The sequence below is a fragment of the Tursiops truncatus genome, chromosome 2 (genome assembly GCF_011762595.2).
Source record: "Tursiops truncatus isolate mTurTru1 chromosome 2, mTurTru1.mat.Y, whole genome shotgun sequence".
Lineage (NCBI taxonomy): Eukaryota > Metazoa > Chordata > Mammalia > Artiodactyla > Delphinidae > Tursiops > Tursiops truncatus.
In genome coordinates, this window is record NC_047035.1 from 104206251 (window position 1) to 104231557 (window position 25307).

Sequence of the window (25307 nt, forward strand, 5' to 3'; positions counted from 1 at the left end):
CTGGCAGATTACCTGCTGACTGAGGCACACTTATCTACTTTTCTTACTGCCTGGCTCTCTAACACCAAACAGAATAGAGACATTTAAAACCACAATCCCGTGAATACACTATTACCAGGATTCTTCGTGATTTTGCCTTCATTTACAGACCTGGATATCCTCCTTCAGGATGGCATTACCACTTTCTCTCCAGGGCCTGTATACCACTTTCTGGGAGTTGTGGTTGCTGAGGAGCATGAAATGTGAGGAGAAGGAAAATAACACCAGCATAGTACAGGGACCCCTGGTTGAGCTACCATGTCTCTGAGCCAGAGGCCTAAGAGTAACAGGGAATTTAAGCTCCTCTCTACCACTTATAAACCTTGAAGGTTTTTCTATTGTAAAAAGTAAAGCATAATAAGCAGGCAATAGAGCTCCATCAAATTGTCATGGCAAAAATCACTCCAAGAATCTCATAACTATCAGTCTGATTTTTCAAAGGTGGGTAAGTCTATCTCTTTTATGGGTATTTCAGAGGGAATATAGGAGAGGATAATTCAGTCACTGTTGGCCAATTACTATTTTAAATAACCAAGAAAGCTTTTCTAACAACTGGCATTATCAGACAATGGAATATGACACTGTATGAACTTTTCAGGATAGAACACATTCCTACAGAAACTAGGTGCTCATGGAAGAGCAATGGCTATATTAGAGGGAGGCTGGCAGATGAATTCTTAAGCCCTTCCCAAAGTCTAAGACTCTAGGAAATAACATATTTAATTAATTTAGCTACCTAAATATTGTTTCAATAAATATTTTATTAAATTTCTTATATGGGATAATTTGCATACTGTCAGACTCCTTTAATTAACAAAACATATGGCTTTGATAGGGAAAACATGCCTAAAAATTCTCACAGCTAACAGTGGTACGCACATGTTCAAGATAAAGTTGTTTTTCACTTACGCTCAAAATTCCTTTCTTTAAAAACAAGTAAATAAAAAAGTACTTTCCTGGTCTTAGGCAAGCTGAAACAGGCCTATGTTTAAAAACTGTAAATAAAGTATTGGACTGATCTAGGACAAAATATTGGTATGAACTCTTTGCAAAGCCAAAAAGTAACTTATTTTGAAAATACTTTCAATTCATTTTTAGTTCAGTAAAGACAAAGATGACTGCGTGAAGCTAACTTGTCTACTTCCTTTGTTATCAGGTACTTCATACAGCACTCATTCACATCAAATGGTACCTTTAACAGATCATGTTCCCCAGCATTTGCTGCATAACTCCATATAAGTTTTCTGGTACCAGTGGGATCTGCCCAGGCAAAGAGTCGAACTTGTCTTGGCAGCAATACCATTTCTTCCTGTGACCCACTGAAATGCAAGCAACAGAGGGAAGATTAAAACATCCTGGCCTTGAGAAACCTAGACCCGTGGTTTATTGAGGAAAGGACTGGCACAAACATCTTATAAAATTGCCTTTGTTAATAAAACACAACTCTGCCTAAAAATAAGTACCCTAAAATGTCCAATTAACTAACGATTTTGAAGCTTGAGGGAACAGAATACTGCCCTTTCTGAAGTTGCAGTATACTCTGAACTGATTTAGGCAAGATCACACTAATGAAATTCATCAGAGTTCATCTACAGAAAAGGCTGTAAATAGTAAAAATTTTTTTTTAATTAAAAAGAAAATTTATTTGGCTGTGCTGGTCTTAGCTGTAGCATGCAGGATCTTCATTGCCGTGTGTAGGATCTTCATTAGGGCATGTGGAATCTTTAGTTGCGGCATCTGGAATCTTTAGTTGCGGCATGTGGGATCTAGTTCCCTGACCAGGGATCAAACCCGGGACCCCTGCATTGGGAGCACAGAGTCTTAACCACTGGACCACAAGGGAAGTCCCAACAGTAAATTTTTTAGTAGCAGAAGAACTTTACTTGGTGCTCAAATTTAAGATTTTAATCAAATGCAACGCATAAGAAATAAGCTCAGAGGAAAAAAAATTGGGTCCACGTACCACTGCTACTCAAAGCGTGGTCTGTGGACCAGCAGCATTAGTATTACCTGGAGGCTTGCTGGAAAGTGCAAAATTCTGGGCCCCACTTAAAACCTACTAAATCAGAACCTACATTTTAACAAGATTTCTAAGGGATCTTAATATTGATACTTAAGTTTAGAAGTATTGGTCTGGATAATACAAAAGACTTTCCGGAGAACTAAAATAAAAAATAACCCAATTAGGGTTTAATCCCAATGTATGCTTTTAAATCTCTCATCAGATTCAAGCCATGAGAGTTATGAATACGTTAAATCTGCAAGGCATTATTTTATATATATACATATATAATGTATATTACTATTTTATATATACATATAAAATAATGCCTTGAAGATTTATAATAATAATTCTTTGCAAATATATATTACATATTTTAAGGATTTAAAGCTATCTGTTATATCATTATTTACTGGCATTACCCAAGCCAAATGATAGCACAGACAAGAACAACAAAATTCCTATCAGCCTGTACTATAATACATTCAACACCACTACTTAATCTTCTACTTTAATCTTTCTTTAATCTTCTGCCCTCTTATTTAATCTTCTACTATTCCTACCAAAAAACTAGATACAAATTTACAGGGAGAGGTTCACTGAGCATCACCAGACTACAAAAGAATGATAATACTTAAACAGGTTCACAATTCCTTATGTGCAATTCTGAAGTTTAAAAAGCTCCAAAACTCCAAATATTTTTCTCTAAGTTTGGTGTCAAACGTCATGTGGCAGCAAAACTTGATCTGAACTGATGTGAAACTGTTAACGGTTTCATTTATCCCACTTACTGTGAAGGTTCACAACTTTTGCTACAGGAATACTAATGTGTTTGGTTATAGAGTACTGTCTCAAAACCTGCTATGGGTATTAGCAATAAACATCATGTATCCCTATTACCTTTCTAAAATCTGAAAATATGTAGAATGTGAAACACACCTAGCTCCAAGTATTTCCTAGAAGGGACTATGGACCAGTAAAAGCAAATCAGATTTTCCAAGAACCCTTTTTTTTCATACCTCTGTTTATATGTGAGGATGTTCCATGGTGTGTGGTTTACTATTAGGGCAGGTGCGGATCCCTCATGGTAATCAGAAAAGCTTATGACAGTTGAATGTGGAGCGGTATCTACATCCACCAAGATACCCCCATTCTATTGTAGAAAAAAAAAGAGTATGTTTGAGGTATTGGTTTAAACTGCACATGGTACATTTAGAGTTTCAATCACTTATACAGATATTACAAAGTTGGTTTTCCTAAGTTCTTACTGAAAAGCACACTGGCTCTGATCTCTTACAAATATATGTACTGCATTATATATTGATATTTTAGTATACCTTCAATTAATTATCAGTATATTTTATAGCATGTCTTAATAAAATGTTTTAAAGCAAACTTTAAAAATCAAAGACATTTTATTTTAAAACAGGAAAACTTACCAGATCTTCTAAGCTCAATAAAGTGCCATTATCCTGTTGGTTATAAAAGAATGGCTTGGAGGATCCTTCATAGCCCACCACTCTCACACAAAGTTTGCCTGAAAATTTTTCAGGCCAAAATGGAAGGTACTGAAAATATAAAAGTTAATATCAGTCTTAAAACAATACTACAGTATAAATAAAACAGTGGCTAATAAAGTTTCCAATTCTAATTCAGATCATGATCCAATTATTACTAAGTTTCTTAAAATAGCCCCTCTCCATCTAACATTAAGATTACTGACAATATAATGATTATTTATGAAGCCAAAGAAACTCCATCAGAAGAATTGTTATATTAGTCTTTTCATACTTACAGAATAATTACAATGTGAGAAACTGAAGTGCTATTAAGAACATCTCAAGTATCTTGAATATTTAAAAATTATAATCTTAATAACATTTGCTTTTATGTATAACCCATTTTAATTCCTTAATCACCATGAATTCTTTCACAGAGTATCTTATCCTAGATAAACCAGAAGACAACTGAAGGCAGAGGACCTTGCTGGAAGTCCTGACACTATCCTCCAGGCTGTCTGATCTTAATCAAATCATGCACCTTTTTGAGCCTGTTTCCTTATCTGTAAAACTGAGATCTTAGTTCCTAAAAAGAAAGTTCCCTCTGTTGTAGAATACTGGGTAAATTCTATTTCTAAAAAAAAATACTACTGCTATCAAACTCACATCAAAGATAAAAAGATAAGGAGCATTTATTTGCTACCAAGTCTATGGAGATCATTCCAAGTGCCTTGGAAAGGCCATGCCTCTTAGAGGTCTGTGTTTGTAGTGTAATTGGAATCCTTCTCTTAACCTTTTGCTAAATATTTTTTTAATAATTTTAGAATTCTTTTGAGATGTACAGAAGAACAGTCCTATCCTTAAGTCAGGTGGCTTGGTTGAAAATTCAGGCAAATTCAAGCAACTAACACTTGTCTTTGCGTCTGTCCTCTCCCCACTCTTTCCTTATTCTCTTCACCTTTCTTCTTGTTGAGTCTGCAAAAGTTTAGTTCAAATGCCAGCTCTTCTATGAAACTTTTCCTTTTGATCTAGACCACAATGATCTCAACCTCCAATAACTTTACTGACCTAAAAAAGTAAGATTCAATTTCTTTCTCTGTAAAGCAAGGTGGTTGAATTTTTGGAATTTTTCAAGGAAACTTCCAGGTCATCTATTCAGAGATCCTATAACCACCTATAACTTACCATATACTATCTTCTTCTCCATGTATTAATTTATATGAGTCTTAAGCCCTCCAACAAGATTAGATGCTTCTTGAATACAAAGACGTTACCTTGCTATTGACACAATACATAGTACTTTATGTACATTTTACAGTACATACCCATGTTTATACATATAGGAAGAACTAGAGAATGAGTGTTAACAGTCTAGACTGAGCTAGTGGTAAATATTATCCACAATTTTTTTCTTCTTTTTTAACATATGCTTATAGTATGAAATAAAAGTCTTTCAAAGCTGGCTGTCATATTTTAACCCACAAATATGGTAGTAAAGTGAGTATGACAAAGAGATATACATAATTCTTATTTATATGTCTATATTTATTTGTACATTTTAGGAGCCAGTTGTATTAAAGGAAAATATTACCTCTGAAGAAGCAATATAGTTCCATTTATTAGTTGGCATTGAGCCATCAGGTGCAATTTCACCAACTTCTAGTTCTAGTGATGACTTGTTCACAATAGTATAAAAGGGAGTCAAAGTAACTATTCGTGTAAGATTAAAACTGCTCATTTTGATGCTAACACCAACCTGTAAAAAGCAAACAAGCTTATCATTTCCCAGTACTTTACATAGCTTGAAATACACACACACACACACACACACACACACACACACACACACACACACACACACACACCCTATTCACATACAGGCTTCTTAAAATATTTTAAAATAAGATTTCTTAAATAAAGTAACTGCTAAGAGCCATATTCCATGACTGATTATCTTTTCACTAAGAAGAAAAATTTTGGTTCCTTAGTTTGGCTCCATCAGAAACAAATTGAAGAAATATCACTCAGTAATTTAACTAACGATGACTTATAATAACAAACTTAATTTTAAAAAAATCCTTTACTTTTTAACATTCCAAAATAAATTGTTTTAAAATTAGTGTACAGGCTCAATTTTTGCTGCTTTATTAACTCTGCTATCAATAAAATAAAATAAAAATTTCAAAGTGGTAATAAAACAAGTCAACTTGTATCAGATTATTCAAATTTTCGCAGTCAAACTTAAGATTTAAGAAACATTTGGCAGGGAGTGGTATGGAATGCAGATTCTAGTATATTCTGAATATTTACCAAGTTGCTTACTTATATGGATTCAACTCACTGCCTTAAACTTTGACAAATTTAGGTTTTGCTTTGATACTAGTGGCCCTAGAAATTAGTAGAGAGATATAACAGTCCTCCACGTAATACTCTGAATTCACATTTCTGTACCCCTTAGGATCCAGCTCATTTACTGATGAAAATGTGAATGAAATCAAAAGTAAATAAGCAAGCAAAATCTTACCAGGTATTCCATATTGTTGGCAGGACACTTCACACATCCATAATTTCCCACTGTATCCAATGAAAAACCACTGGACCATGAACTAGTTGAAATTTTTAACTGTACCTACACCAGAGAACACAATCATATAAGAAATCTAAAACACTATATTAATTTTATTTGATGGAATGCTGCTAGACCACTAGAAATTTATTTAGTAACATGAGACAGAAAAATATAACCAAAGGCATGCTGCAAATGGGTAACAGAACCACAGAAACTCTAGGGGACAATGTAATATTTAAAAGCAGAGCTCTGACCTTCCCATTCACCTATGCAATGAGTACAGTGAATTTAAAGATGTATACCAATGCGACCTTCTGTTATTTGAAAAGGAATTATAATGTAAAATGATATTTTCCAGTGTTAGACTTTTGATACAGAGCTAACGAATTCTTAAAGTTTTAGCACACAGAGAATTTATGCTTTTAACATTATTCAGCAAACAATAAAGGAAAAATGTTGTGATAAGCAGAATGGAAGACACAATTCCTGTCTTCAATGAGCTTCCAACTAAACAAAGAGATAGGAAATACATACTAATAATTATGATGCGAGACTCAATGTGATAACAACTATATAAAAGGGATAATATGCGATCAAGGTGAGAGGGTAAAAAGTTTACTCCTGGCTATGGGATTCAGATAAAGTTGTACAGAAGAGATCTAATTCTGCTCCTGTATTAACCTCCACCTACCCAATAGATTATAAAATACCTGAGTACAACCAGAGGTCAGACACATAAACAGGTACAATATCAAGTATTAATCAAAACAATAAGACAGGGGTTCTCAAAGTGTGGTCCCTGGACCAGCACCATCAGCAACACCTGGCAATCTGTGGAAAGTGCAAATTCTCAGACCCTACTCAGACCTACTGAATCAAACTATGGGGGTCTGACCCAGCAAATTGTTTTCAAAGCCCTCCAGGTGATTCTAACGCACACTGAGATTTGAGAAGCACTTCTCTAAGAGAACATGGATGGAATATCTAGCCCCACTTTAGATGGTCAGAAAATCCTTCACACATGTCAGCCTGGAGCAGACTGCCAAAGGATGAACAGCGGATAACCAGAAAACATGAGGCAGACAGGCAAAGCACAGGGCAAGAGGCATTCTAGGCAGAGACTGCAGCCATACAAAGGCATAGGTAAACTATACCAAGATGTGACTCTGAAAAGGAAAGAAGGGACCAGAGCATAAAGGATCAGGCCTTATGCATTAGGTTTCTCTCACGAAGGCCTGCTTTAGTGCTTCACACATAGGAGGGTTCAGTTAAAATAAACCAAATTCAACTGTTCTATCTTTTGAAATGCCATTGCATCACTGGTAACCTACATAAAATCAAGGTTTCTACTTGACACTATGTCAAAAACAGAAGTAATTCTAGGGGCACCAGAGAAAAAGGTAACTCAGCCTTGGGACACTATTGTCGTTAGTCCCTAATATGCCACTTAACCGTGTATTCCTTAAAAGTCCTCTTGGACCTAATTCATACCTGTGACACTGAGCAAAGAGGTAAGCATGGCATTAGATAAACAATAAACAGGTAATTTGTTTTATCAACAAAAACACACCTTATTTTTACTAAAAATGTTCTTCTTCTTGAAAGAGAATAAAATAATATCCCTAAAATCAGCTGGATGTTTCACATGAATTTCTTCTGAACGATACTGGAGAACTCGAGAAGTCTTGTTGATTAGCCAATAGGGACTAAAGATGGATAGCTCCATCTGGCTGCCAATTCGCTTGACATGTATTGACAGGTCAACTGTCATCGCTTCTGTGGAGTCAGAAGAAAAATACACAAGAAAGAATTCGGGAAGTGTATCACATATACGGAAATGTCCGTTCCAGTTTTTGCCCTGATATTTCACCAGAACTAATTCCATTATTTCTCCACTGATTCTCGAATGTAGAACATTGGCAGCACTGCCTTCTGCTAGCTCATGAGTTTCTGCTGTTCCCTAAAAACAAACAAACAAAAACTAAATTTGCTTACCAATTTTTTAAAAACCTCTGCAATAACGTCCATATTTTATACAAATACTAAGTAACCTACCAGATTCACATTAACTGACAAGTCTTCAAGGTACCATCTTTACATATTATGAATATCCAACAATTACTAATGATTAAAAATAAAACACTATATCATAGCCAAAGTCAGAAACTGTCTTTTGGTCATCAGCAGGCCAATGGTTATAAATTTTGAGAAAAAGACCTGTGCCAAGAATCAAAGGCTGGATTCCAGAACACTGGCTGTTTTCCATTAACAGCTATGTCATTAAATGAGCCACTTAATTGCCTGGACTTCAGCTTCATCCTTTATTCACATACTACACCTAATGGTTCTCATACAAATAGAATAAGAAAAGTGATATCAAGCTATGCTGACAAGCTATCTAAGGTGGAACTACTTTAAAAATGAGTAACAGCAACATAATAAATTTGGCTTCCTTACTGAAAACATCTCTTGTCTAAACACTACTTAGTTCATCTAATTAATTTTATTCTCTGCAACTCAGGGATGGCTCATTGTCAGAAAAAGAAAATAAATTTAGGTTCCAAATACTTTCCAGATTTTTGTATTTTGATATGTTGTGGCATGTACAAATTTTAAAATATTTATCATACTTCATTACTAGAAAATGTTCCCCAATATTTTTTAAGACAGTAATTATTTTTCAGTTCAACAGAAACTTGAACCAAATAATCATCACTTTAAAACAAAAAACTTTAAAATTAACTTCGTAATAAATTAAGATGAAGTATTTTCTCACTGGCATTTTCCCATACTTTAGCTAAGAGAATTATACTCAGATAATAAAGAGACTATTATAATTATTAATTTAGAGCAGATGCAGCAGAGTTCAGTGGTGGAGAACAAGGAACCAAATTCCCTAGGTTCAAATTCCAGCTCTACTATTCATTAGCTGTGGGATCCTGGACCTGTCACTTAACCCGTCTGTGACTCAGTTTCCTCATCTGTAAAATGGGTCTAATAACAGTACCTTCTTCAGGAATTTATTGTAAGGATTAATATGTTAATACATGTAAAATACATGACATAGTGGCTGGCACAAAGTAGATGTTATACCAGTTTTTGCTATTATTAAAGCATTACAAGTAGATGAATGTAAAACACTGACCTCAACTAAAAATACCATTAAAAAAAAAACAAACTAGAATTCACTCCATGTAATAATAAAAGTCAAACAAAATGCAAGAGGCATACCTCAAGTAAATATCTTAGAGAATATGGGAGAAAATTCCGCAAAGTGACAGTAGGGTAAAGATGAATGATGTAAGCTGGATCCCAGTCTTCCCTGTGTGTACATATATAGGTTAATTCATCAGGCACAGCAATTGTATTGACTATAAGAGGTAAGAAGTTGACTTCTGTTGACGGACACTGCAGCATGCATCTGACTTCCCTGCTCCGATGAAGTTCTTCCTTCCAGGAAATATATGTGGTGGATTCTTTGTACTGATTCTCTAAAATACCAGCTGGCTGAATGAACAACTGACATCTACAGAAGAAGAAAACAGAGTGGGAAAAACGTTTTTATTGAGAACGTAAGAAAAAGAATCTCATTAATTCTTCTTGATAACTCTACAAGATAAGTACTGTTATTCCTATTTTTACAGATGAGAAAAACAAGGCTAAGAAAGTTTAAGAAACTTGCCCAAAGTCACACAGCTGACTCATGGAGGCACCTTCTGGGAAAAAATACTCTGTAAAAAATGACAACTTAAAAAAAAAAAGTCATTTCAAATACAAAGGCAATCTAATAAAAATAAGTCTCAGAGGGCTTCTCTGGTGGCACAGTGGTTGAGAGTCCGCCTGCCACGGGTTCATGCCCTGGTCTGGGAGGATCCCACATGCCTCGGAGCAGCTGGGCCCGTGAGCCATGGCCACTGGGCCTGCGCGTCCAGAGTCTGTGCTCTGCAGCAGGAGAGGTCGCAGCAGTGAGAGGCCCGCGTACAGCAAAAAAAAAAAAAAAAAAAAAAAAAAAAAAAAAAGCCTCAGAAAATTCTAAAACATCAAGTATACAACAGGAAATTTCATCTGGTAAATTCAACAATATAAATGTATTTCTCTATATGTCTCAAAACTGGCTTTTACAGATCTTTAGATAATAAGAATTATTATTACGTAGAATATAGATATTTTACTCTTTTCTAGAATAAAGATCCTAATTCACAGAATTAAAAATATATATTATGAACCTTTTATATCAACATATTCAAGGAAGTATCTACCTATATGAATCTAAAGGAACATGGAACTCCTCTTCAGGTCTGGCTACTCCAATGCGCTCCAATAACTTCACATTCTTAACATATTTATAGATGATGAAAGCAATAGAGAAATGGTTTTTAATCTGTTGGACAAAAAAACATACAAGTTGTTTAAAAAGATGTAAACGTTCAAAAGAAAAATGTGAGCCACACACAATCACTTTTGGATCTAAAAAATTTCAAGCCCAATATTGGAACATATTTTTATGGTAATTGAAAAGTTTTAAGATATTTAAGGAGCTATATATATGAAACTTGATGGTTAAACAGAAGTCAAAAATTATTAGGATATTCACATGTTCATATATTACAGACTGAATTTTTTAGTGTGTATTATTATCTTTCAAATACGTATTAACTTTGAGGATTTCAGTCATAATATTTTCCTCATTACAACCTTTTCTCAATGCACCATACAACTAAACAGAAAAGGATAGTAAAGGAAACATAAGGTAAATAAATACAGTACAATCCTTCCTTAACTACAGTGTAATATAGGTTGGAGCTAATAGTAAACGGAGAGACAATGACCAAAATTGGAAATCCTTTCATTTTTATCTGATGTTATAGGTAGGAAGAAATATTCTTCTGCTGACCATATGCTGAAATCTGTAATAATGCAGAGAAAAAGAAAAATCGATAAAGCCTTAAAGGTGGAAAAAAATATTTATACAGATTAATATGCTAAAATTTTTTTCTGGGGAGACCATTTCAATATTCCTTCATACATACTTGAAAAATACAATACAAAGAGAATGGAATGTTATCCTATTTGACAACCAGCTATTACTGCAATATTCCTCAGTTCTGAATCTTTAAAGGAATAGACAAAAAGTTTCATTAAAATCATAAGTAACCCAGGAGACAACAAAAATGGGCTTTAAATTAACAACAGCATTTCATGAGACATTTAAAATGAAGAATATTACAAAAGTAAGTTGGACAGGAAATACCCAGTTCAAACTATTATTTATTTCTGAACAATCAGTACTGACCTAATGAAGTTTTATTATATTTCTATATTCAGCCAAATGATTTAATATTTCTTGATATACTTAAAGGAACACAATTCACTTTAATGCATTACCTGCAGAGGAGAACGAAGCGTAATTACTTTGTTCCCTTCAGTTGCATCAATTTGTACCACAAGTGAGTCAAAATGACTGGCATTGGGATTCCATACATTATACAATCGCCGTCCAGGTCTGGCAACAGGGACTTTTGTAACTTCTGTATATCCATGAGGTGCTAAGTCGGAGCATAAGTGAGAAACATTCCAAATACTAATTTACCTAAATTTTTATAAGACAGATCAGGAGCAGCACCTCAAAATAATGACAAGAGTATTCTTCCTCATGACTAGAAATGCAGACTACACAAAATTCTTTTCTAAGACACAGGAGCTAACAAAGAAAGGAAACTAGTTATTATAAAATTTTTTTTGACCCCAAACAACTTCTCTTGGGGTTTTAAATGTATTAAAACAAAAAAAATCCAACTTGTTCCTTATTTTCTCAACCATGTAACAATAAAAATCGCTTTTTTTTTTTGAAATGGTGATAACTACTGTCAACATTTTAAGACTTCTGAATATAGTTATTTTCTCTCCTCACTGAACTCCAGTCCTTTTGAAGCATACTACATACTGTACTATTTAAGCACATAGAAATAATCTACGGCTTCCCTGGTGGCGCAGTGGTTGAGAGTCCACCTGCCGATGCAGGGGACACGGGTTCCTGCCCCGGTCCAGGAAGATCCCACATGCCGTGGAGCGGCTGGGCCCATGAGCCATGGCCGCTGAGCCTGTGCATCCGGAGCCTGTGCTCCGCAACCGGAGAGGCCACAACAGTGAGAGGCCCACGTACAGAAAAAAAAAAAAAAAAAGAAATAATCTAGTTTTCTAAGGTGATTCTTAAATTAATCAAGTTTAATTCTCTCAAGTTTAGAGGAAGAAAACAAAAGTTTATCAAGTATTTGTTTCAAGCCTTTAAAAATGTTGTCTCTCAAGGTTATCTACAGCAAGTATTTGTCCATATTTTATCAAAAATAAGCTGACACCAGTAATTCCAAAGATACCCTTAAAAATAGCATAAATATAGCATACCAAAGGTCAGAGAGAAGAGGGAGCTCTCCTGACGGCTCAGTGTAGATAGCTTCCCTTGACATGAAAGTTCCATGCTGGCATATTCCAATTCCAATTTCTGACCGGCATCAATATCACACACATCACTTTTCTCAAGGGAGCCCATCACTCTGAGATTATGATTGGGCTGCACCTTAATGGGAACACCTACAGAATTTGTTACTGTAAAAGGTGCCCTGTCTTTTAAAGAGTAGTCAAAAGTAGAAGCAGTGCCCTCTGAAAAACCCTGAAAAGGAACACAACAGCACAATAAAATTTTTGCAAAATTCAAATTTTTTTTCAAAAACTAAATTTCAACTACACATTTTTTAGAAACGAATGTTGATGACAAACAAAAATAATGCATACGTTTCAATTTAAAATTCCATTTGAAATAGTCCAAGCAAGAACCAAACTATGAAACAGTCCAAGCAAGAACCAAACATACTTTTGCTAAATTGTTGAAAACATTAAGACAGCTTTTGGATATTGTTATATTCATTGTATCTCCTGAAGAAATATCAACTTCTGTTTCTGGCTCAGGAAGTAGAATAAAATAATCTCCTGGCATCAAACTTTTATCCTGGACTGGATTCTTCTTTACCTACGAGGATAAATACATAGCAAATTTATTAGCCAATGAATAATAAAATTAAAATACTCTCGATAGAGTCAAGGTTAAATTCTCCTAACCTTGTCACTTTGTATTACGGCTCCTCAAAAGTCTCATTTTCAAAAATATTCACTGCTTTACCCTGACTTAGCACAAATCAGCATTCTTTCTTTCAGTGTGTAGTCCACGCATAGGGAAATGTTTAGAATTGTGCCATGGAAGGACTCCAAGTGAGTTACAATATTTGTCTTTTGTGCATTCACCAGAGAAAGCTATTTACCCAGTGTCACCTAATTGGTCATTTTACTTTGATGAGCACTCTAAGAGGACCCTGAAGTCTAAACTGATCCTTATTGGAAGTAACATCTGGAATTCCTTCTACTTTTTACCAGTAACACCTATAAATAAGCAATATGATAAGCTTTCAACCAGCCATCAGATTCCATCATAGTTTTCATTCTAAAGGCATTTCAAAAGTCTTGTAAAACATTCTTTGTTAGCCTGCCTACTCCAAAGAGAGGTAGGTCAGAAATATTACTTCTACTTTACTGAGAGGAAATCAGGACACAGGTTAAGTGACAGCTCATCTTTAAAATAAGAATCTGCTAAGTCAATTTCAATGCCTCACACTTGAGTCAAGTTGCCCCAGAGAAGTGTGCTGTGATAATTTGTGAAGGGTATAAAACTTGTGTTCCTGTTAATCTAGGAAGATGTGTTTCAGTATGTAGGACTCTGCAGTGTTCTCAGGAAGTACCATGAAGAGATGACACAAAGAATTCATGAACCAGAATAGCAGTTCTTGGATTTTTTGGTCTCTTAAAATGATTGAGGATCCCAAAGAGCTTCACTTATGTGGGTTATTATCTATCAGTATGTACTCTATGCGAAACTAAAACTGAGAAAATTTAAAATATTCACTTAAAACCAACAGTTACACGTTAACATAAATAATATTTTAATGAAAAATAACCATTAAAAATACATAGTGAGAAGACGAGTATTTACAAATCTCTTTAGTGCAAGCCTTAAGAGAAGACAGGTGGACTCATTTCTAATTTTGTATTCAATCTGCTGCAAAATTGCATAGTCTCTGGAAAATTCCACTGTATGCCCATGAGAGAAGGAGAATGAAAATGATATATAATGTCTGAATATTATTATGAAAAGAATTTTGATCCCATGATCCTCTAAAAGGGCCTCAAGGATCCTGGACTACATCTTGAGAATCTCTGAACTAAAATATATATATAAATGAATATACACAATGATATTATTTTATTATGATTTCCTTACAGCAAGCCTTAAATTCCATGGTCTCTTCCCCTCCACTCTCTCAATCAGTGGCTCCCATACAGCATGGGTCTCATTGTAATAATGAACCTGGAAAGGCACAGAATTATGAGAGTCTTTAAACATTAACTACATATTTCTATAACCAGTAGGAAAAAATATTAAGTAATGTTATATGCCAATAGCCATTTTAACAACATACCTAAGGACACAAAGGATATTTATAAAGAGGGTGCATTTTATTTTACTCTTACTTTGCTCCATAAACCAATTATTTAGCAAAAGAACCCTTAAAAAGTAATGACCAAATAAATAATACTATACATGAATAAATTAAATGTTAGAATGTATTATCTATTCATATATATACTTGCTATGGTCATGCACACAAAAAAGCTCAGTTTAATTCCTCCATTGTACTTTTAAGGAAGCTGCCTCTGAAGGTGGGTAATAATTCATGTGGTCATACCTCTAGTGTCATGTCAGCAGAAGCAGCCATTAGGGAAGTCCAATTTTTAATGCTTCCTGAAAACTTAGACTCCGCCAATAATAGAGGTACAGTTCGATGGCCGAGACCACATTCTAAGGTAACTTGAACTGACTGGACAACAACAGCACAATTTTCCTCTATCAGTGGAGTTTCAATGTCTCTGAAATTTTCTGTTATTTCTGTGGCCATGTCAACACCAAGAAACCAAGAGTTAAAATCACTAATAGATTTGACACCCCAAAGATGTTCCGTTTCCTTAGATATATCTTTGGATTCATCTTCTTTTGTCTTTGGAGACAGAGCAGCCATTATTGTCATCACAGTATTAAGAATTATGGGTGAAATCTTCAAAAAAGAAAGGAGAAGAAGATTTAGAATAAATTATTTCCCAGATGAGAAGAATTAATATATAACACACAAAATTTAAAGTAACTAATTAAAATTTTATATATATTAAATTAATAACTGAGGAAAACAAAAGAGAACACACAAAATCATGTGCCAAGTCAACTAACCTCAAAACAGTGATTTCTGCCCAGGTTATTCTGGAATTAAGGGACTAATGTGCATGTCAATTGTCGAAACCTACAGTTAAATCAGTTAATTCAGAGTGAAACAGTGTCATGCGAACAGAAAAATGTAGAAGTGTAACTGAATTTTTCATTTTTCAACCAGCTGCATTAACTAAACCAAAGTATGTGATCCTCATCAAGATATACACACATGGTTTTCATTTGTCTTACCGACATAGGAAACTTGAGAATCACCATGGACCCCCTTTCACCCTAAGATCTGAAAATTCCACCTCCTATTATCTTTGGAGAGTATCTTTGCTCACCTCTTCATTCCAATCACTGTGCCTTAGTTCTTAGCAACGATGATGTCTTCCATGTCCTGTCAGCACCATCTTGGGCCACCCACCACATGGTTTTTCTAAAACCCAAATCTGAGCATGTCATTCCTATGTTTAAAATCTTCAACAATTCCCCATAACTTTCAGGGTAAGATTAAAACTCTCTTTAGCGTAGGACACGAACTTCTTTGTGACCTGATGCCTAATCAGCTAAGCTACCCATGGTTTCCCAAAGTTTCAGCAATACTGGGTTAAAGAAATTAAGTGGATTCCTCTACTGTTCACTTCTCACAACCCTTACTTGTTTAATATGCTAAGGAGATATGATTACATCACCAAAAGAAGGTGATGTATCTGTCAAATGAATCCTTCTCTTCGTTGCCTTATTAATGTCACCTATAATTACTGTTCTCAGTCCTATGGCTCCACCACACCGTTCTCCCCATCCACATGGGATCACCCCTCCAAGTCCTTAAAGAATTTTTCAAGCCTTTGCCTTTATGCACATTGTTGGTTCTGTCTAGGTAACCCTTTCCCTCTCTCTCCATCTAACCGCCCTCAGATGTTCAAAGCTCAGTTCAAGTAGCCCCACTTCCAGACAGCTTCCCCCGATATCCTAGTCTGAGCTGGAGGCTCCTGCCTGCACCCCCAAGAGCACCTCATGCATGCCTCTAGCACTGAAAGCTGAAAGTAATCACTCATTTACTTCTTTCTCTCACATATATCACTAAGTTTTTTGAATGTAGGGACCAGGTACCCTCAGTGCCTTGTACAGGACATTCTTCATAAACAGTAAAGCCTCAAAAAACGTGTGCTCAATAAATAAGTAGAGTGATATACAAAGAAAGACATGGAAAAACAATTCCTCAGCACCTTAACCCAGTGTCGCAGACAAAATGCATGCAAATCCAAGTTTTCTCCCCATTTTGCATTTTAAGTCTGTAGAACACCATCTAAGACAAACCAGTAATTTAAAATATTGAGAGAAAAGTGCTTTGGAGAGCAATTGCTTTTTCAATACTACCAATGTAAGAGATAAAAAAAATTCTAATAATTTATTTCTGGCATACATCTGTCATTATAAATATTTTATAAGAGAAATAAAACATTTAATCACATAATTAAATTCAACCAAACTACACCTCAAATAAAAGCTTAAAAATAACATTGCAAATAAAATAAGAGCAACCTCATTTTTCCATCCTTCCTTTCCTTCTCTTCCCACTTCATCTCTGCTCTCCCCACCCAAACTCAATCTCCAACACACACACAAATATACTAGATAAAAACTATGCTGATCATTTAAAAGTGCAGTTCACCCTGAGCAACATGGATTTGAACTGCGGGGGTTCACTTATATGTGGATTTTTTTTCACTAGTAAACACTATGGTACTACACAAGCCACAGCTGTTTGAATCCACAGATGTAGAACCTCAGACATGGAGGAATGCAGATTCTGAGGAACCGCCTATACCGAGGTCTGACTATAAAGTTAAAGCACTGCTAATCCCCGCGTTGCTCAAGACTCACCTGCACTCTTTCAAAGAAAACAGAAACAAACATTTGCATTAAAGAAAAGTGTATTTTAATATTAGAGGTTTTTATTGATTACTAAATATGTGACTAGCATAATGCTCTAGATGTGAGAGTCATCAAAAGATAAGAAAAATAAGAATTGATTGTGGGACTTCCCTGGTGGCACAGTGATTAAGAACCCGCCTGCCAATGCAAGGGACACGGGTTCGAGCCCTGGTCCAGGAAGATCCCACATGCTGCAGAGCAACTAAGCCCATGTGCCACAACTGCTGAGCCGGTGCTCTAGAGCCCCTGAGCCACTACTGAGCCCGTGTGCCACAACTACTGAAGCCCGCACGCCTAGAGCCCATGCTCTGCAACAAGAGAAGCCACTGCAATGAGAAGCCCGCACATCGCAACGAAGAGTAGCCCCCACTCGCTGCAACTAGAGAAAGCCCGTGTGCAGCAACGAAGACCCAACGCAGCCAAAAATAAATTAATTAATTAATTTTAAAAAAGGATTGATCTTCACCCAAATAATATGATAGGCACTAACCTTAATTATAAATTCTTCAACTTCAATATTTATATCTTCTTTTCCTGAAGCCCATGTACATTTTTTCATAAATAGAGAACAGGGCTGTAAGATCTAGAAACAAATTAATGAAATTTACTTATGAACATGTCTTACTTAATTTGAGATCTTTAACTATAGTCTACAACTAAAAGCAAAAAGGCAAATTAAATTAGCTGAGAATCTCTTGTGAGGGCTCCTCCAAACTATAACAAGTCTATGGCCACTGGAAAGGACTTTAAGCGGTTCTGATGAATTCCTTTATGCCAAATTCTTAAGTAGTAATGCACATTTACTATTAGAAGTTTAAAATGTTTCCTTTTGCTAAAATGTCTTTTACATGATGCCCTATGTAAAATACTCTTTTAAGATATCTACAAAAATGAGCTAAGGACTATGGTAAGGTCTTACATTTGCAAAGAGGTAAATGAGGAAATGGAAATGGTATTTCATTATAATTTTTATGGTCACTAAATCACTTGAAAATGTTATTCTAAACAAATAGTTCTGTTAACTCCTTTTAAAAAAAGACTATAGTAAGGTAGGTAAATGAACAGCTTCCAGATGATTAACAACAGGTCAGTCTTGAATTTCCTGTAAGGTCCTTATTAGAAAAGATTTCAAATCTTCAAACTTGACGATTTATTAAAACCATGAAGGCTATGTTATTAAATATCATTAAAGAAACAAATAAAATGCACCTGAACTGAATGGGGGAACTAGTATGCATAACTTTCATTTTTAAAAAAGTAGGATGAGCTTTAAATAGAATGATTAATATAAGCTTTCCGTGACATGTCAAAAGAAGATGATCCTGGGACTTCCCCTGTGGCGCAGTGGATAGGACTCTGCACTCCCCACGCAGGGGGCCCCCGGTCAGGGAACTAGATCCCACATGCATGCCACAACTAAGACCCGGTGCAACCAAAAAAAAAAATAGAAGATGATCCTGCTAAAAAGAATGTTTCATGATACAGTATAGATTAAGCTTAGCACTGCACTTCTTTATTCAAGTCACTTTGTCCATGAATTTTTTTAAATTTAAAATAACACTGCAAATGAGTCACATTATATAATGATGCTCTTTAACATAAAATTATCAATTTAACATTAAAAAACATTTGGTACAGTAATAAATTTAATTAACTAAAACCATATTTTTCAACTATAATATGAAAGCACAACTGAAGTTAATTTGTAATAAAGCAAAACATAATCTCTTTTGGGCACATGACTAATGAATTTTTTTGGTTCATTCATCCACTCACTCATTGGATATACTGTGGTGAACAAAAGCAACAGCTGAAAAGGAATGTTGATTTGTACTAAAATTCAAACACTGTTCAGCAAAAGACAGTATAATGAAAATGAGTCTGGAGACAGCCTACAGTTCTGTCACTACAGACATGGCTAAATCATTTAACATCTTTGGAATTCAACATCCTTATTTGTAAAATCTCAAGCTGGAGTAAATACTCTCTGAAGTCCTACAGAGCTCTCACATTCTGGGATTCTATGAATCAACCACATCTGCCATCCTTCAATCCAAGTTTAGAATATAAGGTAATTCTTACTGTGGTAATGTTTTCTCCTCTCTTTTCTCTGAGAAAAGGGCAAGCAAGCACTTTAAGATCTCTCACAGAAGCTTTCATTATCTGTTCGAGTTTGGATGTCGATAGACAGAGGTTACACCGGAATGAGGCTGTCAGAGCGGGAGCATCAGCCTTTGCCAGGCTGGCAACAAACACCACTTCTGGATCTGTGATCTTGGCGTTTAAAGTCATATTTGGTCTTACAGAGTCATCTGAAGAAACAAAAATAGGAACCATAAAAGTTCTAGTAAAGTAAATCTTGTCACTTGGGTACATGTTATCTGTAAGTTGCTAAGTTGCTTGTAATATCCTGCTATTATAGATATGGTGAAAGTAACAATATTAATAACTGATCGGTAAAGACAAACGATAAATGATTATTAACAAATGCTGATTATGTGGGATAATGCAATCTTGATCCCTGTTGTTAAGAAGATCATTCTCACTTTGACCTAGCAAAAATCATCTTGTTTTGAAGTTCTTTTTGTCAGAATTAACACATATATGTGATGCATGTGTGTATACGTCTGAGTGTCCTATGTTATGCTGCAGGAGCAAGGAAGGGAAAACAGGCGAGGGGAGTATCAGGAAGAGGACAGGAGACCCTGATAAGTACACAGGCCATTATTACTTGTCTGCCTTGATTTCACCCTTAAGTCTACAGTTAGTGTCATACAATCTATAATATAAATACATTACATGCATATATGAATACAGAGATATCACATGATTACTGTTTAAGAAAGGTAAATGGAAAAATAAAATTCTGACCTTGCCAGTAAACGGCAGTTTTTCAATCTTCCTGAGTTGCACATTAGAGAGAAAAATGCCTGACCTTAGACAATCACAATTTAACAGAGAAAATCACTGATCTACTTGGCAATGCTAGAATAAATGGTTTATGGGTCAGGGAGTGGCACCAGCATACACGGAGACCAGACCTGCGCAAACCCTCTGCTAACTTTAAGGAATCTAAGGTGATGTCCAGGGGTGTCATGTTGGGTCCTCCAATACTCCCACCCTCTGCTTTCAGCTGTTTAATTGCTCTTCAATATGATTTAATTCTTCCAAATATTTTCTTTGAATAAAAGATTCCCTTTTTATAAAACAGGCTGTACTTCTGGATGGGTAAAGAAATGTTAATGGCAGAGTTGGAACCAGAGCAGAGGTTTCCTGGTGCCTGATCCGATACATATTTTTACTCCACCTCTCTCTTAAAAAAATCTATGCTTGGGCTTCCCTGGTGGCGCAGTGGTTGAGAGTCCGCCTGCCGATGCAGGGGACACGGGTTCATGCCCCGGTCTGGGAAGATCCCACATGCCGCGGAGCGGCTGGGCCCGTGAGCCATGGCCGCTGAGCCTGCACGTCCGCCAACGGGAGAGGCCACAACAGTGAGAGGCCCACATACCGCAAAAAAAAAAAAAAAAAAAAAAAAAAAAAAAAAAAAATCTATGCTTACTAAGGTTTTTCTGCTGAATACATTTAAATTTGAAAGAGTAATTTTACATTCTTAAGTTCTCCAGTTCTCTTTTTTCCAGTTTGTAATTTTGGTAAAATATACAAGGTGACAGATAAATTCTGCTAACCTTTCTCCATCTTGATTTTTGCTAAGGCAGTCTGTCGCAGTGGAATCTGTGATTCTTTAGCCATATTTTCTGGACTCTGAGGTACAGCTTTGATAAAGAAATCTGCCACGGTCATCAGAAATTCCACACTGGCACAAACATACAGCTTGTCAAGAACAGCATCAATATGACTTCCATTCTTGTCTTGTGTGTAACTTATGTCAATCATAGAACTGTTGTTATCTTGGCCATTCTTCTTATCAATCATTCTGAAAAAATATATACATTCATTATTTTATTTCTGCTAAAAGAATTAAACAGATTAAAAATTTCCTATACATTTTAATAATTTTTCTTTCACCTTTCAGTTTCCAATCTGTGAATAGAAAACAGATCAGTGTTAACTCGAGTCTAATTAGCTAATCAGCAACCAAGACACGGTCTCCTAATCTCCACAGCAAGGTTCATGATAATAAGTAATTATAGAATATTTTATAATTATAATGCAATACTAGAAAAACAATGACTGCTGAAAGGAAGTTTGGCAATTAACAAAACACATTAATGTGGTCCCACAAAATTTAGAAGACAACCTCTTTATATTATTTTACAAAATAAAACCTCCCTGAAAGAATTTGTCTCCAAAGATCATCCTATACAACTGACTCCCAAATTATTCAATGTAATTCAAATCAGGCAGTGTTCATCAAGCGTCTGCAATGATATAATAATTCCCACACATCCTCATGTGCACTGCAAAGAGCAGGCTATGAAACAGAAGGATGGCCTTTATCACCCTTGCCTAGATTGCTACCCCAAGACATGAAATTTGCAAATCAGAAAAGCTGGTTGCATGATAGCACTCTTTCCTCATTTATTCATCTCTTAGAAAAACAAAGGGCTCAGAAGTATTCAATACATATTCAACGGGTCCAACTTCAAGTAGCAGAATAGTTTTTCTCCAAAAAACAAGGACAAAAATATTATGCATCTCATTATTTGGGAAAGGAATAAAAATATAATTAGGCTATTAAAGTTGCATGTTTCTCACTTTATAGTAGGGTGATATAAATTAATCTTTCAAAAATGAGTTGATAATGTGAAAATTAGGGATTTTTTTTTTTAACCCTGTAGGGTCTTTTTTTAAGTATAGTTGATCTACTATAACTTTTAAAGAAATTTCACAAAACTGTTTTAAAATATATAGACAAAATAAAACAAAAGAAAGATCCATAACTTTAAGGCTTTTTTGAAAAAAAGATTCTGCCTACTGTAAACAATTTAGAAAAATATATCACCAATCAACCACCCCATGTGGATTTAACTATTAAAATTCTTACAGTTTCTTAGTTCCCACATTTAAGACAATACTCTATTATTAAACTTCCTTTCATTCAAACTTTAAAGCAACTGAGCCTGAAATTAGCACTACTTCTTGATGCACTTCAAACTGAAATATGACCAAAGACGTCTTTTGATAATCCCAAGGAACAGAATCCTAAAAAAGATGATCAAAAGACCCCTTCTGACAATCCTAAGCTGAGCAATCAATGCCTGGTAGCAATGCCAAGTGCAATGTCAACCTTATATAATGTGCGGCAAATTCAGAGATGACAAACCTTGATGTTGCTCTCTCAATTCCTTCTCTGAGATCATCAAGGGTGCATGTCTTAAGTTTAATATTGACATTCATTGAGCCATCCTTAAACATCTTCCCTGAAGAGGCCATAAGATGTAGTCTGAGTTCACCAAGCCGGAAACTGTCATTATGAAATGAAAGTTTGGATTCCTGTGGTATATTTTTCAAGCAAAAGAATCAATTATCTTCAGGTGTTATGTAATTACTTTTAAACATATTTCTTAACTCAGAGGTTAAAAGCAAATCCAACGCAAGAGGGAAGAGATATGGGAACATATGTATATGTATAACTGATTCACTTTGTTATAAAGCAGAAACTAACACACCATTGTAAAGCAATTATACTCCAATAAAGATGTAAGAAAAAAAAAAAGCAAATCCATACCACAAATTTTTAAAGTATGGGTGTTAAAACTGGAACAAAGAATAATATGCATGTTTGTGACTGTATGTGCATATACAAATAAATATATAAGTGTGTGTGCTGATCTTCAACAAGGGTTAATACATAAAAATTTCTAATTTACAATTCAATGCAAATTAAAAAAAACCCAGGAAACTGTCAATCAATTATGCTAACTTACAAATATTGGGTTGGCCAAAATGTTCGTTTGGTTAATGAATACATTGTTCAATAAACTTCTTGGTGAAAATGAAAAAGGTCTTTTATTTTTACTTAAAACCAAATGAACTTTTTGGCCAACCCAATATTTAATGAGCTCTTCTGTAAAACACTCTGTGAGAGGAACTAAAGGCTTTATGAGAAAGGATAAGGCATGGTAGGTGATCTCAGTGAGCTTATACTCTAATTGAAAAAATACAATAGAAATACATTACGAGGAACATCCCAAGGAGATGCTGTAAGTTGTAAATAATTAAAAAATTATATATCGTCACTTATTTATTCATACTTATATCTTCCCATATTCCACAAAGGATATTAAGTGATTAGGTAAAGAATATAAACAGCAAAAGCTCATAGGGTCAAAGAGATCATTGTGGGCTGGGAAAAATTCATGAAGAAGGTTGAGAACTAACTGAGCTTGAGAGACTGAGTGGAATGAGATAGGCTATGAGGGGTAGAAGACATTCTAGATGGGAAAAAAACATGAGCAAACAATTCAAGATGCTCTGAGGGCACAAGGTACACACTGGCATCTTAGGCTTAAATATTCCAATAAAAGAAAGGTAGGGAATGATGTCTGGAAAGAAATGTGGAGGTCTAATCGTGGTCCCAGATCCTAAGCCAAATATTTAAACTTTAAGGAAAAAGGACCTCAATCTTTATAACCAACCAAAAAAAAAAACCAAAAATTCGGGGAAGATGATCAGTTCAGTCATAATTGCTCACTACAGACCATGGCATTGATAAAAGGGTACCGGTGATGCACAATTCTTGGCACACTGGTTATAACTCCCTATCTTCTCTCACTCAAAAGAGTACAATGCATGTAAGTGGGTCAGAATGAAATTATTATTGGAAAACTTGGAATGCCTTTAATTTATAAAAATGTAAATAGTTCACAAACTTGTGATCTGTAACTATTAATAGAAATGACCAGTGACACGTCTACTGATCACAATATAATAGTGTTTGTGATATGGTTACTGATGTAGACAATTTGGAGCCAATGAATTTTTCTAATAAGTTAAAATTCACATAACATAACACTGAATGCTTTCTAAGTAGAATGGGAAGTTGTAAACGGCTACATAAGATTAATTGAGGAAACTGACTTGTGTCAATGTCTAGGATGCATGAAAGGAAAAGGAGCAACAAACAAGGAAGCCACTGCAGTACTGTGGAAGCTAAGAAGTTTCAAATAAAGCAGCAGTGAAAACTGCCAGGAAAGAACAAATGTTCACTCAAAGAAAAAAATGACAGTACTCTATCTAAATGAATAAAGAAGGTCTACAAAGAAGGAAGTAAAAGAAGACACAAAGATTCTAAGGCTGAGAAACCAGTAGAACGATAGTACCTTAACTGAAATGAAGAATCCATTTAACTGTTCATTTTCCATTACGTCATTTTCTGATCTTTTTCTTAACATTAAACATTAGAAATTAAGGCAGTCAACTCACACCAGTCAGAATGGCCAACGTTAAAATGTCTACAAATAACAAATGCTGGAGGGGGTGTGGAGAAAAGGGAACCCTCCTACACTGTTAGTGGGAATAGAAATTGGCGCAGCCACTATGGAAAACAGTATAGATGTTCCTCAAAAAACTAAAAATAGAGTTGCCATATGATCCAGCAATCCCACTCCTGGGCATATATTCAGACAAAAATGTAATTCGAAAAGATACATGCACCCCTATGTTCACAGCAGCACTATTCACAATAGCCAAGACAAGGAAACAACCTCAATGTCCATCAACAGATGAATGGATAAAGAAGATGTAGTACATGTATACAATGGAATACTCCTCAGCCATAAAAAGAAGGAAATAATGCCATTTGCAGCAACATGGATAGACCTGCAGATTACCATATCCAGCAAAGTAAGTCAGGAAGAGAAAGACAAATACCATAAGATATCACTTATATGTGGAATCTAAAGTATGACACAAATGAACATATCTATGAAACACAAACAGACTCATAGATAAAGAGAACACACTTCTGGTTGTCAAGGGGGAGGGAAG

General features: G+C 35.3%; 1 protein-coding gene across 3 annotated transcripts in view; it reads right to left on the reverse strand.

Moving 5' to 3' along the window:
* VPS13C (vacuolar protein sorting 13 homolog C) overlaps positions 1–25307 on the reverse strand; it is a 174702-nt gene that overhangs the window by 33305 nt on the left and 116090 nt on the right. For all 3 annotated transcript variants that reach the window (XR_004525195.2, XM_019947640.3, XM_073801104.1), the window contains exons 48-64: positions 22642–22811; positions 21044–21291; positions 19440–19669; positions 17848–17940; positions 14902–15267; positions 14436–14522; positions 12978–13133; positions 12512–12776; positions 11495–11655; positions 10369–10490; positions 9341–9635; positions 7680–8069; positions 6065–6169; positions 5132–5296; positions 3481–3609; positions 3061–3194; positions 1232–1358 (exon numbers count right to left, since the gene is read on the reverse strand). Coding sequence is in view for 2 of the 3 variants with exons in the window: in XM_019947640.3 (XP_019803199.2) it covers positions 1232–1358; positions 3061–3194; positions 3481–3609; positions 5132–5296; positions 6065–6169; positions 7680–8069; positions 9341–9635; positions 10369–10490; positions 11495–11655; positions 12512–12776; positions 12978–13133; positions 14436–14522; positions 14902–15267; positions 17848–17940; positions 19440–19669; positions 21044–21291; positions 22642–22811 (3243 nt within the window). In the remaining variant the exon portion in view is untranslated. The remainder of the gene's footprint in view (positions 1–1231; positions 1359–3060; positions 3195–3480; positions 3610–5131; positions 5297–6064; positions 6170–7679; positions 8070–9340; positions 9636–10368; positions 10491–11494; positions 11656–12511; positions 12777–12977; positions 13134–14435; positions 14523–14901; positions 15268–17847; positions 17941–19439; positions 19670–21043; positions 21292–22641; positions 22812–25307) is intronic.